We start from the raw sequence: 17,885 nt of genomic DNA, 5'->3' as shown, positions 1-17,885 counted from the left end.
CGCGCTCTGCGAAGTTAAATAGTTAAGTCTTTGTGAAGTTCTCTAGCATAAATTGGCGATATTACGGTAAACGTGTGGCAAATAACTGATGATATATCAGCGTATATATTAGGCATCATATTTGCTGGGAATTAAGACATTTGCTGTGATTTAAAACAGCTTGGAAAAACCCCACTCGTAAGCTTTTCCAACCGGTTCGTAATTTAGAGAATAAAGTGGCTGCCAAGTACCCGAACGAAAATGGTGGAAGTCAGCTTGAAAAAATTTACCGCTGTAATATATTTGTAAGGAAAATGTAAAAAAGAAAATAGCCTACTTAGCCGTGGCTGTTTCAAGACATATATTTAGATTCCGGGAATCCAAGTGGTATGCAATCCTGTCCTGTCGTTTTTTCTCCTACTTTGTGTCGTCTTGTTGCGCTTTAATTCTTGCCAGCTATGAACCAACATGCCCCGGAGAGTGTTTTACTGAGGTTTCGAATGCAAGTGGTATGCAGCCAAGTGGTATACAGACTTTACAAATGCTAACGCATCCATAGTGGTGAGAGTGGGGCAAACGAGATTTTATGTTGACTCGTTCTGATACAGTATGCACCCAAGTGTTATACACTGTACAGCGGTGCGTGGCGTAGTTTGGGAGAACCATTTCAGTACACAAAGTATAATAGGGTATAACGAGCCTATTTACAAAGACCCTACAGCCGCATTCTTCATAATACCTCCTTTACCGAGCGTCCAGACCTCGACTCGAAGGCACATTCCGCCTCCACGCACCATACAAAGCCATGCAGAGGCTTTCGTTGTCATATAGTTTTGAATCTTCACAGAAATCTCACTGGAAAAGTGTTTTGCATTGCACCGGCGCCAAAATACTCTCTAGGCGGCACTGGCTAAATACCATTCAATAAGAAAAAATATTTCAGGGTAGACCTTCGCCCCCCCAACTGCTTCTAAAGATCAGATTAATTGTTATCGGGCCTAATAAATTTTCAATACGAAATAAATACGTGGAATGAGGGGAAATAAGAAATAAAATTTGCTTATAGATGGTATTCACCAAACAGAACACGATAATAAGAGCACACTGTTTGTGGGCACTCCGTGATGCGGTATCAGAAAACGGTATCAGAAAACGCGGTATCAGAAAATGGAAAGCCCTGTAATGAATGGCACCCGAGAATGTTCGTATGGGATAACTTGGGAACAGATTGGTTCTTCCAAAAGAAAAATGGGTGGTTGGAAATAAATGAGAGTTGGGATGTGATTGAAAACAATGACATTTTTATGCAATTATTCTGACAAACTCTGGCTCCTTACAGGCATCCGGTGAGACAGTGCAGTCCCCTGACTACACGATGCCTGTGGCAGCGGCTGCTCCCCCTACTCGAGACGCCCTCAGCCGCGGCGACGAGGCCTTTTTGAACCTCCTGTGTCATGAGCTTGAGGTGTGTTGGCAGTTGCGGCAAGGTACTCGCGACCGTGTCGGGAATTCTTTGACGGAGCTGTATCCATATCTGACATTTACTTTTGCACTTTATCTTCGGTGGCACAGGGTCTTATCAATTTATTGGCTCGGCAAAAAAGACCAGAGCGCTTTGAAAAACCTTAATTACTCTCTGCTCCTTCTATGCTGTTCGAGATGTCTGTCGTTCATCCATGACCCTCATTGGGTATGTTCGATGCCGTCAATTAAGCTGCGATGGTAGCGGCGACGATGCTGTTTTTCGAGAACCACAGAGGAATCTTCTTTCTATCGCCGCCACCGTGGTGTTCAATTCTTTGTGGGTGCAAGTCAGCCCAATTAAAAGTTCTTGCCAGTGCCGCATCCCTCTACTGTTACGGTCACGGTTTTGCCATGAGAATGTGGCGTCTGCTGGAGATGCAGGGTGACTTGCTCGTAAGCCACCAAAGCTGCAACCAGTCACTAAGACATCACTAGTGTTTCTCCAAGAGCCGAAGAATAAGACAAGCTGTTCCACTATGGGACCTACATAACTCATTTGACTAGGATAGAAAGTTAAGATGCGCCTTATTCTCAATGGCATGTTCGGCATGTACATTCAGGGTAGAATGAAAAGCGAATACACATATAGCGTACATTTCTACTCTGCAGCTACATCTCCATTTAGACAGGGTTTAGAAATGTGTGCTTCCGCAGATTCTTTTTCTCCTAACCACGAATCAGGCTAGCTGCATGTTGCAGCTGAAAGTAATGAGGTAAAATATTTCGTTTTTTTCGCGGGCACTGTTCAGTGTTCATACCATCCAGAGTAAATGTTATACCAGCACCACGAGGGCTCTCGCAAGCCGTGGGATGCATTCAATACAGCGTTCCTTGAGCCATTCAGGAGCTCCCATCGGAAGGAAAGAGCAGTATTTCTGCTCCGATTCCCCATCCAGCTCTGAAGCACAGAAGCATCGTGCCTGCCCTTAATTGGCAGATAAGACAATAAAGTTCCAGATGCAAGACATACAGGGCTGTTTTTCGCCTGTTTCGTATCGAAACCCCCCAAAACTCTTCCTGAATTTACGACAGGCCACCGTCTGCCCGACCTGGCCATTACGACCGCTCGCTACACATGTTTTCCACAAGGCAGCCGGATACTATGTCATCACATATAAACATCCCAAGGACTCTCTCGGGGTTGACCCATGGGGATATTGCTTTCGCACTAATAAGAATAGTGCGGGGCGCATTCGGCAGGTCCTCTCAGGTCATGAGTGGCAGCTTGCCAATGTCCCTTAAGAGTGTAATATATAAACGCTGTATCTTACGAGTGCCTACCTATTGGGCAGAAACGTAAATTGAGGACAACGCACCAACGTATGGAAAGGTTCGCGAGAGGTATAACATCAAGAGACACGAAGAGGGAAGAGGGTGTCAGGGAACAAAAAATAGCTATTGACATACTAGTCGAAATGAACAGGAAGAAATGGGCTTGCGCAGGGCAGTTAATGCGAAGGCAAGATATCTGACGGTTTAAAGAAAAGGGAAGTGCAGCCGGGGGCGGCGGAAAATTAGCTGGGGGGAGATGAGAAGGCGGCACTTGACGGGGTTAATTATCAGTTACAGGCGAGGCCTTTGTACTGCAGTGGGTGTAGTCAGGTTGATGATGATGATTAGAAAAAGCACAACCATGGGTGGGACCCCAGAATGCTCCAATATGATAAGATGGAAGAAGAAAAAAGATATAATTAGCCCGATCGAATAGGTACTTCTTCTGTTACGACTCACCCTCTTGAGAGTGTTTTATGTACCTAAAGCTTAGTGATAGTAGTAGTAGTAGAAAACTTCTATTGAGATCTTTTAAGAGATTCGCGGATTCGAAGCCTCCGTCGTCTTTCGTGGCGCCGGCGACTTGAGGCTTCTCTTCAGCAAGGTTGGGCCCCTAGTCCAGGGCTCCACTGAGTCGCGCTGCATCAGTAGCGTGCCGCACTAAGGCCCTTTGGGCCGCGAGCTCGCTGCTGGTGAGCCGGCTCTCCCATTGCTCCGCACTCGGGAATTCGTGTTGGTGGAATGCTTTATTTCGTTCGCACTCCCATGTTATGTGGTATAGTGTGGGTGTGTCGCCGCACCAGGGGCAGTTTGCTCTGTATTGTGTTGGTGACATCTTGTTATAGATGTACAAGTTGGGGAAGGAGTTTGTTTGTAGCCTACGCCAGCCGACTGCTTCCTCCCTCGTGAGGGCTTTGTGTGGTGGTGGGTACTTGAATCTAGTCCCCCTATATAGTTGTAATGTCTCTGTGTATCCCCCCTCGCATGGTAGTAGCTGAAGCTCCAGAACATCTGACATGCCTGCTCGGTATGTAAGCCCTCGAGCTAGGCTGTCTGCTCTTTCGTTCCCCGCTACGCCTGCGTGGCCTGGGACCCAGATTATGTGTTGTATGGGTGTCTTCTCAGCAGAGGCTGCTGCCCCACTGATTATCCTGAGGGCCATGCCGCTAATTCTGCCCTTCGTATAGTTTTTACACGTGTCTTTCGAGTCTGTTAAGATGTTTAGGGATCGGCCTTTCCTATAGCCTTCTGCTACCGCCAGCGCGACGGCAATTTCCTCGGCCTCCGTTATGCCCACGACCTCCACTGAGGCGCATGTGGCCATGTCTCCTGTGCTATTAACTACCACCGTAGCGGCTAAGCGCTTCCCTGCATGTACGTACATGGAGGCGTCCGTATAGACTGTGTTCTCTGATCGGCCTAGCCTCCTTTCTATCTGCTCGGCCCTTGCTTTTCGTCTGTCCTCGTGTAGGTTAGGATCCATGTTTTTAGGCAGGGGTCCTACATTAAAGGTCTTTCTAAGGTCGGCCGGTACGTCCGCGTATCTGTCTACCAGTCCGCACGTGTTCCGACCCAACCTTCTCAGGAGCGCCCTTCCCGTAGAGGAGCCTCTGAGTCTAATGAGTTGTGCCCCCAATTGAGCCTCGGCAAGCTCATCGAAGGTATTGCTGATTCCGAGTTGGAGTAGCTTCTCGTTTGATGCGTTTCTGGGCAGGTGTAGAGCAATCTTGTATGCCTTCCTGAGAATACAGTCGGCTTGCTCTCGCTCCGCCTTTGTTGTTGCGTGGTAGGGCAAGGAGTACATAACTGCTAACGATTAGGCTGTTGACGAGTTTGAGGGTATCTTCTTCTTTCATCCCGTACCTTCTCTGAGAGACTCTACTGATCATTCTGCCAACCTGCTCCGCGGCTCTTCTCAGCAGGCTGATGGTATGGCTGCATTTTCGGCTGCTCTGCAGCCACATGCCTAGGATTCGTACCATGTTCTGTTCTTGGATCAGTTGCCCCTCTAGAACTACTTCCAGCGAGGCTTTGGTAGGATTTCTTCCGATCCTGATGATTTCCGACTTCTCCGTCGAACATCTCAGGCCTCTCTCCCTGACGAAGGTCTCTACGCAGGTCGCAGCTTCTTGTAGTCTGTCTTGCTTCTCCCCTAACGATCCTTGGGTGACCCACACCGTGATGTCGTCGGCATAAATCGCGTGTTGGATGCCCGGGATTTCCTTGAGTCGTCTTGCTAGCCCGATCATCGCCATATTGAACAGGACGGGCGATATCACGGAGCCTTGGGGTGTTCCTTTGTAAGGCGTGGTGAAGACGTCGCTTCTCAGCTCGCCTAGTCCCACGGTCGCTGTTCTGTCGCTCAGGAAGGCCCTGATGTAGTCGTGGGTTCTTCCCCCGCAGTTGGTGTTGTTGATGCCTTCCATGATGGCGGCGTGGCTCACGTTGTCGAAGGCTCCCTCTATGTCGAGGGCCATGACAACGTTTTCGCCACTTCTCGGCATTTTCTCGAGTACTTCCTCCTTGAGTTGGAGTAGTACGTCCTGCGTAGACAGGTGGGCTCTGAACCCGTACATGCTGTCTGGGTACAGTTGGTTTTTCTCTAGGTGCGACTGGATCCTTTTTGTGATTACTTTCTCGTACGTCTTGCCCAGGCACGACGTGAGGGAGATCGGCCTGAGGTTCTCGACCTGGAGTTTCTTGCCTGGCTTCGGGATCATTACCACTACCGCGTGTTTCCACTCGGCCGGCACTATTCCTTCTTGCCAGAGCTTGTTGAAAACGTTTATCATAAACTACTGTGTTTAATTCGAGTAGCAACTCGTAATGTTGCCGAAAGAAAGCACAACTAGAGCTCACTGTAGCAAAGCAAACGACTTTAGGCTCCAACCCGAAGATCAGCAAGCTACTAGCTTCCGTAATACAGCTGCTCTTACAGAGACCTTTTGTGGTAAGGCGCAGTTTTTTGCTTCAGGGATTTCTGTAGAAAATTCATGGTAGCAGTTCTTCCACAAGGCTGAAGTGCAGTAATACTTACAGACGATTGATGGCGCTTTATAGCATTTCGTAGAAGTTTCGGTGTTCGAAACAGCGCTTGTCGAACAACGCTGTGGCGGTGCTCGAAGAACGATCGACCGCGAAAATTTAACAGGCTTCTCGATGGCAATAAAGGACAGAAACAAAGCGTTTTTATGCTCCTCGAGTTATAGTTCATTTCCGCAATATTGAACAATGAACAACGTTGACGTGGAGCGGGCTTGAGAACACTCCCGTGCGATAAGACGGGAAGATGCCTGTTGTGCGGAAAAAGGGATGACTTTTTAGAAACATGCTAGCAGAATTAAATTGAGACCAGCGACAATGATAGTTTTGTTGAATCATCTTGATACACCCTGACTCCTTTTCAGGCCTGCCTAGAGGGACAGCACCCTACGCACATCCCCATGCGAGCCCTAGAGGAAGTTTCCACAACTCAAGGGGCACTCCACCGCCCCGCACACCCCGCAATGTTTCGGCAACTTGAACGTCCTCCGGTGCACAGGGTACGTTGCCGGTTGCCTCAGTGTAATCGCGGCACATGTGATGATCGCCGCGAACCGTTGTTGCCGTCGGTGATCATAAGGGCTTATCACTTCGTTTGCGAAGCAAAAATTGACCAGAGCACTCTCATAAATCATGATCGCGAGCTATAATTTCTACGCTTTTTAAGGTAACAGTCGCTCAATCTCCTTATCTCGATATTTCGATGCTGTCTCTAAACTGAGCACGGCAGAAAGCGGCAGAGATGCTGTTTTTCAACTACCGCACAGCATTCTTGTTGTAATCGCCCCGCAGAGTTTTACAATTGTTTGTGAGCGCGTGTAATCCCTATAAAAAATCAGCGGGGCACTTTGTTGACCTAAAGTGCGGTGAGGCGAAAGCCTTAAGCGCAGTGTTGCTGCTTGATGTGTGGTTAAGATGTTAAGCTTCGCATCTATGAGTGAAACGTGACAACATTACGCAACGCTGCCAGCAAGTCAGCAGAACGCCATCGCCGATTCGGCTCTTCGCCTTGCTCGACGGTAGATTGGTTTTTGAGGAAAGGAAATGTCTCTCCTGCATATCTCGGTGGACGTCTGAATCTGGACGTAAGCCAAGGGAGGAAGATGGGAGTGAACGAAGATGCCGTATAAGCTAGACGCGCCTTTGTTCATTCCAAACAATCGAGCTGGCATGCCGGAGTGGTTAACGTGCTCGTCTCGCAGTCCGGAGGCCCTCGTTCGATTCCCCAACTCGAACAATTCCCTACTCGGTTTTATTTATTTATGGGGTCTGACTAGAAAATGGTTAATTAGGTTAATTGGTCTTTGCCGTTGTTGTAATGTCATCCATCATGACCTGTCACTCACCTGTGAATAAAGAAACTCTCTGGAATTTTCGAAAAAAATGTGTATGAAACATCTAGATACGTCTAAATAATAATGATGGTTGATGATAGTGAAACATGACTTTCACATTTCGTGGTACTAGTTAAGGTATGGTTAGTGACTGTTAACGTAACCTGAACTAGTATACTGATTAATTAGTGTTAGTTGTGACCGATTTCCTAGCCTGTTATTCGGAGTCGAAGGAAGCACAGAAAGTACTGCAGTGGAACGGGTGGATAAGACAAAAAAAAACAGTATTCCATCTCGTGAATTGTCCACATCACTTCTTACAGATAGCCTTGTTTCGTAGCAATAACCAGCAACCCAATGATAATCGACGCCACAATCGTCGGTGACACAACGCGGAATCCAAGCCAGTTGACTTAGAATCCTTGTGGAGGCTAGTTCGCCTCTGAGAACTGAATGAAAAACTACTACGGCGCTATTTTGGACTCTTCAAGATCGTACAATCACTTGATGGAGTCGAATACAAAACCATTCTCGACAGAGCGACTACCTCTCCGCGAAGGTGTGCGTCCCCAGAAGTTGTGCATCTTTTATTAGTGAAGAGATTTTTGAGCTCTGATTGAAAGTTTCGAGCTTTAATTACGCGCATCTTCAGCTTTTCATAGTCAACCGCCAGTGGCCTATCTTTTAGTGCCCAGTCTCTGCAGCAATGTTGTCAACACCAACGCGCACTGCTATGGGACCGTGTTTCTGCCGCATTGATGTGCACACCAACACATGCAGCGTACATCTTCCTATCAGCGTACCATTTTCATATATCCCAAAACGCCAACAAGATTTGGAAGTAGTATTTGTATTAGTGGATGAAGACGGTAATGTGCAGTACACACAGCGAGAATGTGTTGCAGTATAACGCGAGGAGCGTTCGTCTGCGGCGATAGCCTAGTGCTCTCCAGCTGCGCGTGGAAAGTTGGTCTGACCGTGCCGTCGAGGGTCCGAATGCCAGTCATATATATCTTTATATATATTTCGTTTTAATTTTATTTAGTACTTTTACATGACAGATACCCACAAACACCTCAAACATACAAACATCCCAAGGACTCTCTCGGGGGTGACCCATGGGGATATTGCTTTCGCAGTAATCAGAATAGTGCGGGGCGCATTCGGCAGGTCCTCTCAGACCGTGAGCGGCAGCTTGCCAATGTCCCTTAAGACACTAGTATATAAAAGCTGTATCTTACGGGTGCCTACCTAGCGGGCAGAAACGTGGACGCTAACTAAAAGACTTAAGGTTAAATTGAGCACAACGCACCAACTTATGGAAAGGATCGCGAGAGGTATAATTTCAAGAGACAGGAAGAGTGCAGAGGGTGTGAGGGAACAAAAAATAGTTATTGACATCCTAGTCGAAATGAAAAGGAAGAACATAGCTTGGTCAAGGCATGTAATCCGAAGGCAAGATATTTGATAGTCTTCAAGGATAACAGACTGGATTCCAAGAAAAGGCAAGGGCAGCCGGGGGCGGCAGAACGTTAGGTGGGCGGAGATGAGAAGGCGGCACTTGACGGGGTTAATTATCAAATTAGCCCAGGCCTTTGTACTGCAGTGGGTGTAGTCAGGGTGATGATGATAATGACAAAAATACTTTTTGTTCTCTCCGTGGCGTTAGCTTTTTTCCGCGATATTACAAAATGAAAAGCACAAACATGGGTGGGACCTCACAATTGTCATTTGTGATCAGATGGGAAGAGATGGGAGGCGCGGTTTTTATTGGCTCTAGAACTTCGCGGAATCCTCAGGCTAGCTGTTTCCTCGAAGTGCAGTATCTTGACTTGCGAGACTAGGCACCTTATAGCATTTCGCACCTATTTCAGCGTTGAAGAAAGGCTGTCTCATTGGATTCACTATCAACATGAACAGAGAGCCGCTAAATTAAATGGGTGGATGTACTGGTAAAAAAAAAAATGTGTAGTACTTTTGGACAGCCAAAGTCTGGGAGGTGTTCATTATGCGGGTAATTAATTACTACTCTATGTTTATGAGGTGTTTCAATGGCACGCGGTGTACTTGACCAGAACCGCTTCACTACACCAAATATAACGGGGTATAGCGAAGCTAGGTACAAATATCGTACATCCACATTCTTCATACTACCTGCTTTACCTAGCATTCAGAGCTTGATCTTAAGGCATAGACCGCCTCCACGCGTCATACAATACATGCAGATCCTTTCGTTGTCATGCAGTTTTGAATCTTCACAGAAATCTCGCCGGAAAAGTGTTTCTTATTGCACCGGTGTCAAAATACTTCCTAGTGGTACTGGCTAAATACCACTCACCGCCACCCCTGTCCTAAAAGATAGGGTTATCTGGCGTAATAAATATACAGTATGAAATAAATACTTCGAAGGAGGGACAATGAAAAATAAAATATGCTTATAGATGGCAATGACTGAAGAAAACACGCTACTAAAAACAGAGTTTGTGTGCACTTCGTAATATCCGTTCCTTCCGCGGTATCGAAAAACGAAAGGCCTGCCCTGGATGGCTCCCGAGAATGCTCCACTGAAATAAGTTGGGAACAGATTATTTGTTCAGAAGGAAAAATGAATAGTTGTAAATAAATGAGAATTGGGATGTGATTGGAGACAATGGCATTTTTATGCTATTATTCTGACAAACTCTGGCTCCTTTTCAGGCCCCCCGACCGACAGTGCAGTTTCCTGACAACTATACACGGGTGGCAGCGGCTGCTACCGCTGCTCAAGATGCACACCGCGGCCGCGAGCAGCCCTCCTGGAACCTCCTGCGTCCTCAGGTCCACAAGGTGCGTTGGCGGTTGCGGCAAGGTACTCGCGACCGCGTCGGCAATTTTCTCAAGGCTCTGTATCCGTATTTGACATTTACTTTTGCACTTTATCTTCGGCGGAACAGGGGCTTGCCGCGTTATTACCCGGGCAAAGAGAGACCAGAGCGCCTCGAAAAACATTAATCACTCTCTGCTCTTTCCATTCTGTTTGAGATGACTGTCGTTCTTCCATGCCCCTTATGACGAATGTTCGATGCCGTCAATTAAGCTGCGATGGTAGCGGCAGCGATGCTGTCTTCGAGAACAGCAATCTGCTTTTTATTACCGCCGCCGAGGTGTCACTTAAACATCGCCAGTGTTTCTCCGCGAGCCCAAGGACCAGCCAAGCATCCAAAGACTATCGCAGGCATCCAAAGCCCAAGCATCCAAAGAATAATTGCAGCTGTTCGACTCGGGGAGGTAGATAAGTCATTTTACCAGAATATCAAGTTACGATGTGCCTAATTCACAATGGAATGCCCTGCATGTACATCCAGGACGGAATGAAACGCAAATACACATATATTTCTAGTCTGCAGCTCGATATCCATTCAGAAAAGGTTTACAAATTTGTGCTTCGGCAGATTCTTTGCCCTCAACCACGAATCAGGGTAGCTGAATATGGAAAATTAAAGCACAGAGGTAAATATTTCGTTTTGTTCACAGGCGCTGTTCACATTTCATACCGTCGTGAGTAAACATGATGCCAGTGCCACCAGTGCTCTCGCAGGTTGTGGGATCCATTTGAAAGAGCGTTCCTGGAGTCATTCAGGAGCTTCCTTCACATGGAAAGAGCAGTCATTTTTTTTTCAGATCCCCTATCCAGCTCCCTAGAACGAAGCAAGTGCCTACATAGAAGGATCGTGCCTGCCTTTAAATGGCAGAGAAGACAATAAAGTTCCAGACATGCAGGGCCCGTTTTCACCGGCTTCGTATCGAATCCGCCGAAAACTGTTCCTGAATTCACCACGACAGCTGCCACAGTCTGCCACACCTGGCCAATACAACCGTTTGCTAAGCGTGTTTTCCGCCAGGCACCACGATACCACATCAGCGGGTGAAGGAAATGTTCTGGGTGCTACCGAAGAGAATCCTGGTTAAATTTCGTTGACTTTGACCGCATTAACTTCATATCGAATCACTAATACTGTTACGAAGGAGACGAAGCTGGCAGTGGCGCGGGGCGGAGCACTCTTGCTGGGCCAGCAGCTATTAAATCATCTCTTCTCCATCGCTCATCACATCTCGTTCTTCGGCTGGCCGCCACGTAACATTTGGTGTGAAATGCGGGGAGGGGGGGGGGGGGAGGGTCCCTTCATCGCCATCCTGGTCCCGGAGCTTCGCCGTCCAGCGCATGCCATGGACGTCGGCGGTGAGTACTTGGTCCGCCCCGCCCGACCTGTACCGACCTCGCCGCTCACGCCAACCCCGTCCTCCACCCGGACCACAAGACAAGACGAATTGACGTCGTTGCCGCGACCAGAATCACCCGACTGACCCAAGACCCTGCCCACACGTGAGGACACCGCTCCCCTGCCCCTGCCGTTTGGTGCGTCAAAGGACCTCGGCCGTCAGCTCCTGGCACCCTACGGCCCGGATGCTTCGTGTGCCGGGGCTCATTCGGCTATCATCTCATCCCCTGTGGCGGCCAGCACTTCACCACCTTGCCACTTCTTTTCTACCCTGGAAGCCCATCCCCGTATCGCGCATCCCTTCGTCGGTGTCTTCTATTTACGGTCGGGACGATCGCTCGGTGGCCCCGGGTAATGTTGCGAGAAGACGAAGCTGGCAGTGGCGTGAACGGAGCGCTCGCTCTAGGACGGGGTCCATTAAATAATCTCTTGTCCATCGTTCATAACGCCTCATTCTTCGGGTGGCCACCACGTAACAATATATGTGATTCATGAAAAAGTCCATGAGGCTTTGGGCATGTGTGAAACGGCCGCCTCGACCACACAATCCCATACCATGATTTACGGCGCCGCGTACGCAGCCGAAGAAGCCGCGCCAGCCGAGGCCTGGAACACTGCGCACCACCGCTAACACTCCAGTGGCTGACCTGCTAACCCATGCTTCAGCAAGCCCCGGCATGGAAGGAGGACCTTTGCAGCACCGCGGATGTACAGTACGGTCCATTGTTAAAGGGAACATGCGATCGCGTGGCCTCCACGTTTCACGAAGCCCTCCTACCTAGATGCGGCGAGAATGTACGGCATTAGGAGCATGCGAGAAAAGACCAGCCGCTGTGCTTACTGCGCATGCGTCTTTTGCCGACAATTCCCGCAAGTTCTGAGCGGCAGCGTTTCATGAAGCGCGGAGGCCACGCGATCGCATGTGCCCTTTAACAGTGCACCGTACTGTACACCTTCCAATTCCTTCACTGCGGTGAAGCCGACCAAATCCTACGGCACTGCGCACACCGGGCATTCTGGAAGAGCGCCTTCTCCGCGAAACACCGCGACCACAACCTGGTCCGCGACCTCATGAGGTACAACGGTACTTGTTTCGGGAAGAACTCTCGCCGGGCCTAACTCGCGCATTAATGGTGGTGCCTTTGCCGTCTTCTATTCGCTTTGCGCCGCCACAACGTAAGTACGTAGCGTCCATCACCGGAAGACCTGCAAGCCCCGGGTTGGAAACTGAAGAAAGCAAATCTTGGAGTTTAGGTTGCTGCCTTTTAAGGTGACAGAAGTTCACAGAAAAAGAAACTCGAGGACGGCGCTACTAGAGTTCAAAATAACGCCGCCCAGCAAACTTACAAGGACGTGCTTCACCCATGACTATAGCACCCAGATCTGCTGTCTCCTTCAGAGTTATAGGGAATACTTCTCACCCGCATCAAAGTTCCTGGTAATGTGGATTGCCGATTATCGGAATTTTACTGAAGACCTAACACCACCTTTTTACCAAAGCCTCTACTGCGTGTGCAGGCAGAACGCCCAGCAATCTGGGGCTCTATGAACAACATCCTTCGCAACGACACCATCAAGCCTTCGACGAACCCTTGAGTGGCAGAGTAGTAATTTGGGCCTGTTGGTAGTTCATGATGCGGAAGTTAGAGCGCAGAAAACAAAGACAAAGTGGAGACGTGGACGGTGGAGACGTGGACGATAGCGCTTGTCCCGTCCACGTCTCCACTTTGTCTTTGTTTTTTTGCGCTTAACTTCCTCACCTTTAGTGGCAATGGTCATCTTCTAAAGAAGAGAAACAAACTGTCTGGTACTGCCTCGATTACGAAAGACTGAGCAGCGTAGCGAAGAATAAATTTAGCTGGGGCTTAGCTAAGGTTAAGCCTGGATATCTCGAAGCGAAAAGCTGCGGTGATCCGCAATAAACACGCGCTTGGCGAACGTCACACGATGACGCAGAGCGCGCGGCAGCGTGCGCCTGATCTATGGGCAAGCGTGCCTTATATACCCCTCCTTTCAAATGCGCGCTGCGCACGGCTGCGGCGAAAGGTCAAAGGGTGGCGAGGAGGAGAAGCGGCGGGTCACATGCGCAGTAGCCTGCGCCGTACGTGACGTCACTCGTGCTCCGACATACGCTGGCTCACGCGAAGCGCGGTGTTGACTAGCGTAGTGAAGCTTTTCGCTTCAAAATTATTGAACCCTCCAACTGGTATATGATGCCCTCGACTGAGTTTTTTCATGCCAAATACTTTTCCTCCAAGTACTTAAAATTGGGCTACTGGCCATACGAATTCTGCGTATGATACTGAGAGTTAAGGGTCTTCTCCACGCCAGATAAGTTATTCGAGATCATGGCCATGACCCTCTTTCTTTACTCCTTTTTCCGCCATTTAAGCTAGTTATGGGCAGACCTTGAGTCACAAACCTGTTTCGTGTACGCAGACAACGTGTCGTCTTCGCGGAGGGTTTCAACGAGTACCTGAAAAGCCTGAAAGCTTTACTGAGATAGAAGTATTCTGCAGGAACTCAAGCCTGTGAAGTGCCATTTCCCATACCAAGAGCTGGTCTTTCTCGACAACATCATCACCAAGGACGGCGTATACCCTCGCACACACAAGGCACCTGCTTTTTGCCAGTTCCCTTTTTTCCAGTGAGAAGAAATAAATCCATAGCTCTTACTACGTGCATAATAAGAATAGTCTTGCAGTACGTTTTGAATAATCGCCAAACCTGTCACCGAGCTCACATAAGCAGAGCTGCCACTCTAATGGGAAGCTTGCAGTCACTTCAGCGACATGTACAGTCCCTTCGGTGCTATAGACTGAGAGGAAAAGGTCGCGAGTGATATAGATCAAGTGAAGGAGCGCGAGCCATTGCTTGCCGCTGGCCGAGCAGAGTGTGTATGCACTCGAAGCCTCGCAATCATCAAGGTAGCGCGGAAAATCCGCAGGAAACTTTGTGGAATACGAAGATTGTCCGCGATCAAGAAGCTGTGTGGTGGCTATACAAGTTCAAAGGCACCTCCTGACACCTCGCTTGATTGATGCTTCGTTTGCAAGAGTTCGATGACACCGCAGTGTACATCTCCCTGTCACTGCTCCACATATCCGAAAACGGCAATAATATTTTAGTAGTATTAGTACTAGTGGATGAAGACAATGATGTGCAGTGCACAGAGCAACAGTGTGTTGCACTATAACACGAAAAGCGTTCGGCTGCGGCGACAGCCTAGTGCTCTCGAGCAGCGGCATGGGAAGCTGGTCTGTCCGTGCCGCGGAGGGTCCGAATGCCAGTAATGGATATATATATATATATATATATAAGAAGGGGGTGAAGATCGGATGGATCCGGTAGAACATAAACGTAATTCGGTTGACACACGGTAGAAAAACAACAACTTTATTATAACGTTTCGACCAGGGTCTGGCCTTCGTCAGAGTGATGGGGTACAGGCAAAAGACACAGTTTATAAGGGAATGTACGCGGGGAGGGAACATTCTGATTGGCGCATCGCAGCGGCAAACACCTCAGTATTAATCGCCAGTGAATGATAAATGTAGGCAAAAGACACAGTTTATAAGGGAATGTACGCGGGGAGGGAACATTCTGATTGGCGCATCGCAGCGGCAAACACCTCAGTATTAATCGCCAGTGAATGATAAATGTATCATTTATCATTCACTGGCGATTAATACTGAGGTGTTTGCCGCTGCGATGCGCCAATCAGAATGTTCCCTCCCCGCGTACATTCCCTTATAAACTGTGTCTTTTGCCTGTACCCATCACTCTGACGAAGGCCAGACCCTGGTCGAAACGTTATAATAAAGTTGTTGTTTTTCTACCGTGTGTCAACCGAATTACGTTTATATATATATATATATATATATATATATATATATATATATATATATATATATATATATATATATATATATATATATATATATATATATATATATATATATACTTTTATATTTATTATTACTTATGCGGTGGAAATTTCTTTGGACGAGAAATTCTAGAGGCCCGTGTACTGTGCGATGTCAGTGCACGTTAAAGAGCCCCAGGTGGTCAAAATTCTGGAGCCCTTCACTACGACGTCTCAAAGCCTCAGTCGCTTTGGGACGTTAAACCCCATAAACAAAACCATCTTACTTGGCAGATACTCACAAACTCCGGAAACATACAAACACCCCAAGATCTATCTCGTAGGTAACCCATCCGAATAGTGCTTTCGCACTGAGAAGAATAGTGAAGTGCGCATTCGGCAGGGCCTCTGAGACCAAGAGTGGCGGCTTACCAATGTTTAAGTTACTAGTATATAACAGCTGCATCTTACGGGGACCTACCTTTTGGGCGGACACGTGGATGCTAACTAAAAGAGATAAGATTAAATTGAGGACAACGCACGAACTTATGTAAAGGATCGCGAGAGGTATAATGTCAAGAGACAGGAAGAGTGCAGAGGGTGTCAGCTAACAAAAAATAGCTAATGACATCTTAGTCGAAATGAAAAGGAAGGAAAGGGAGTGGTCAGTGCATGTAATGCGAAGGCAAGATATCCGATGATCTTTAAGGGTAAAAGACTGGATTCCAAGAAAAGGCATGTGCAGCCGGGGGCGGCAGAAAGTTAGGAGGGCGGAGATGAGAAGGCGGCACTTGACGGTGTTAATTGTCAGATATAGGCTAGGCCTTTGTCCTGCAGTGGGTGCAGTCACGGTGATGATGACGATGATGAGAAAATTATTTTTGGATCTCTCCGTGGCGTTAGTTTTTTCGGCGGTATTACAAAACGAAAAGCACAATAATGGGTGGGACCGCAGAATGCTCCTTTGTGATAAGACGGGAAAAGATGGGTTTTTTTAAATGGAAAAATGGGTTTCTGGAAATAGATAACTGGGATACGACTGGGGACAACGAGATTTTTACGCGACTATCCTGATATATTCCCGCTCTTTTTTAGGATCCCGTCGAAGATTTGCAGTCTCGAGGCAACCAAGCACGATACACATACCCTGCTCCAGCACAAGGCAGTATCCTCCGGCCTAGACAGCCCGCTGGCTCCCAATATCATGTTCATCCCACAGTGCAGAAGGTGCGTTGGTGGGCGCCGCAAGGTACTCGCGAAAGGGTCACAAAGTCTCGGGAGGCGCTGTATCTGTCTCTATTTCTACTTTTGATCTTTATGTTCGGCAGCAAAGGGGCTTATCATTTCTTTTGCTAGGTAAGAAGAGAACAAAGGTTTTTAAAAGTATTACTTGCGTTCTGCTGTTTTCCCGCTGTTCATAATGGCTAGCCCATTGTGCTCTAAGCGGTGCGGGCCGGGCGCTATTCTTTTTCTTTCCTTTTTGACACGCCCACCCTAATTTTTGTTCATAATAGCTATCGTTCAAGCACGCACTACCGCGGATCTTTGATGCTGTATTTAAATTGAGCGGGATTCAGAGCGCTGTTGATAACGCTGTTGCTACAGCTGTTAAAAGACGCAACAGTGAACTCCCCTACCCAGTTGCAAAACGAAGTTACTACATGAACTCAATGAGCGTCAAATTATATGTATATAATTGCTGACAAAAGAGAACAAACTACAGTCACTACAGTCTTTCTTCCACCTCCGCCGAGTTGTTAAATTCTTTGGCGTGAGCAATGAAGCCAATTAGAGATTTCGTTTCAGTACCCCATCAGTCTACTGGTGCATTAACGAGTACGTGCCGTCTGGTGGAGATGCAGAGTATCTTATTGGTTATGCTACCAAAGAGGTAACTCGTCGTTTAGACATCGTTAGTGTTTGTCGGCCTGCCCAATGACCCGCCAAGCTTCCAGGGGCTGCCGCAGAAAATAGCCGAAGAGTAACTGGACTCGTTCAACTGTGCTACCTACATAACTGATTTGACAAGGAGAAGAAGTTAAGAGGCGCCTTATTCTCAATAGGGCGTTCGACACCAGCGGCCTATACGAGAACCGCTAGGGTTCTCGGACATCGGGTGATACATTCGAACGAGGCATTCAGGAGCTCGCTTCGCAAAGAGCAAGCGTTTTGCTCAGATCTCACAACCAGCTCCTTGGCGCGGATGCAAGCGTCTGCATCGAAGGATCGTGTCTGCCCTGAAATGTGAAATCGCAGAGAACAATGTAATCAAGTTCCTCGGCGCAAGGCATTAAGGGGTGGTTAGCGCCGCCTTCGTACCGAGCCCACCGAAAATTGTTGCCTAATACCCCATGGCCGGTGCACCCCCTGCCAGAGCTGGCTTAGCACTACTGGCGGATACACGTCTATTATATGGCCACCCAGATACATGTGAGCGAGCAACGCTGATGTGCTGAGAGTCGGCCGCCAGATTGCTCGCATCTGCTCAGCCTTTTCTGCCACGTTCACCTGACGTGGCCTCAGTAACATTTGCGGCTGGTGAAGAAGTGAATCAGGCTTTGGTCGTCCGTCAAAGGGCAGCATAGACCAAGATCGCGACTCATGGTTCAT

At 48.1% G+C, this 17,885-nt stretch overlaps 1 protein-coding gene across 1 annotated transcript in view; it reads left to right on the top strand.

Moving 5' to 3' along the window:
- LOC149360345 (uncharacterized) overlaps positions 1-16,633 on the top strand; it is a 113,922-nt gene extending 97,289 nt beyond the window's left edge. Inside the window, exons 8-10 of the mRNA XM_089567840.1 lie at positions 6,183-6,317; positions 9,849-9,977; positions 16,371-16,633. Of these exons, the coding sequence (XP_089423966.1) occupies positions 6,183-6,317; positions 9,849-9,977; positions 16,371-16,631 (525 nt within the window). The 3' untranslated portion in view covers positions 16,632-16,633. The remainder of the gene's footprint in view (positions 1-6,182; positions 6,318-9,848; positions 9,978-16,370) is intronic.
- The last annotated feature ends 1,252 nt before the right edge of the window (positions 16,634-17,885 follow it).

This window comes from Amblyomma mixtum, chromosome 2, assembly GCF_055824585.1.
Source record: "Amblyomma mixtum isolate Tamu chromosome 2, ASM5582458v1, whole genome shotgun sequence".
NCBI lineage: Eukaryota > Metazoa > Arthropoda > Arachnida > Ixodida > Ixodidae > Amblyomma > Amblyomma mixtum.
The sequence above is the reverse complement of the archived record's forward strand: the minus strand, read 5'-3'. Positions and strand labels throughout refer to the sequence as shown.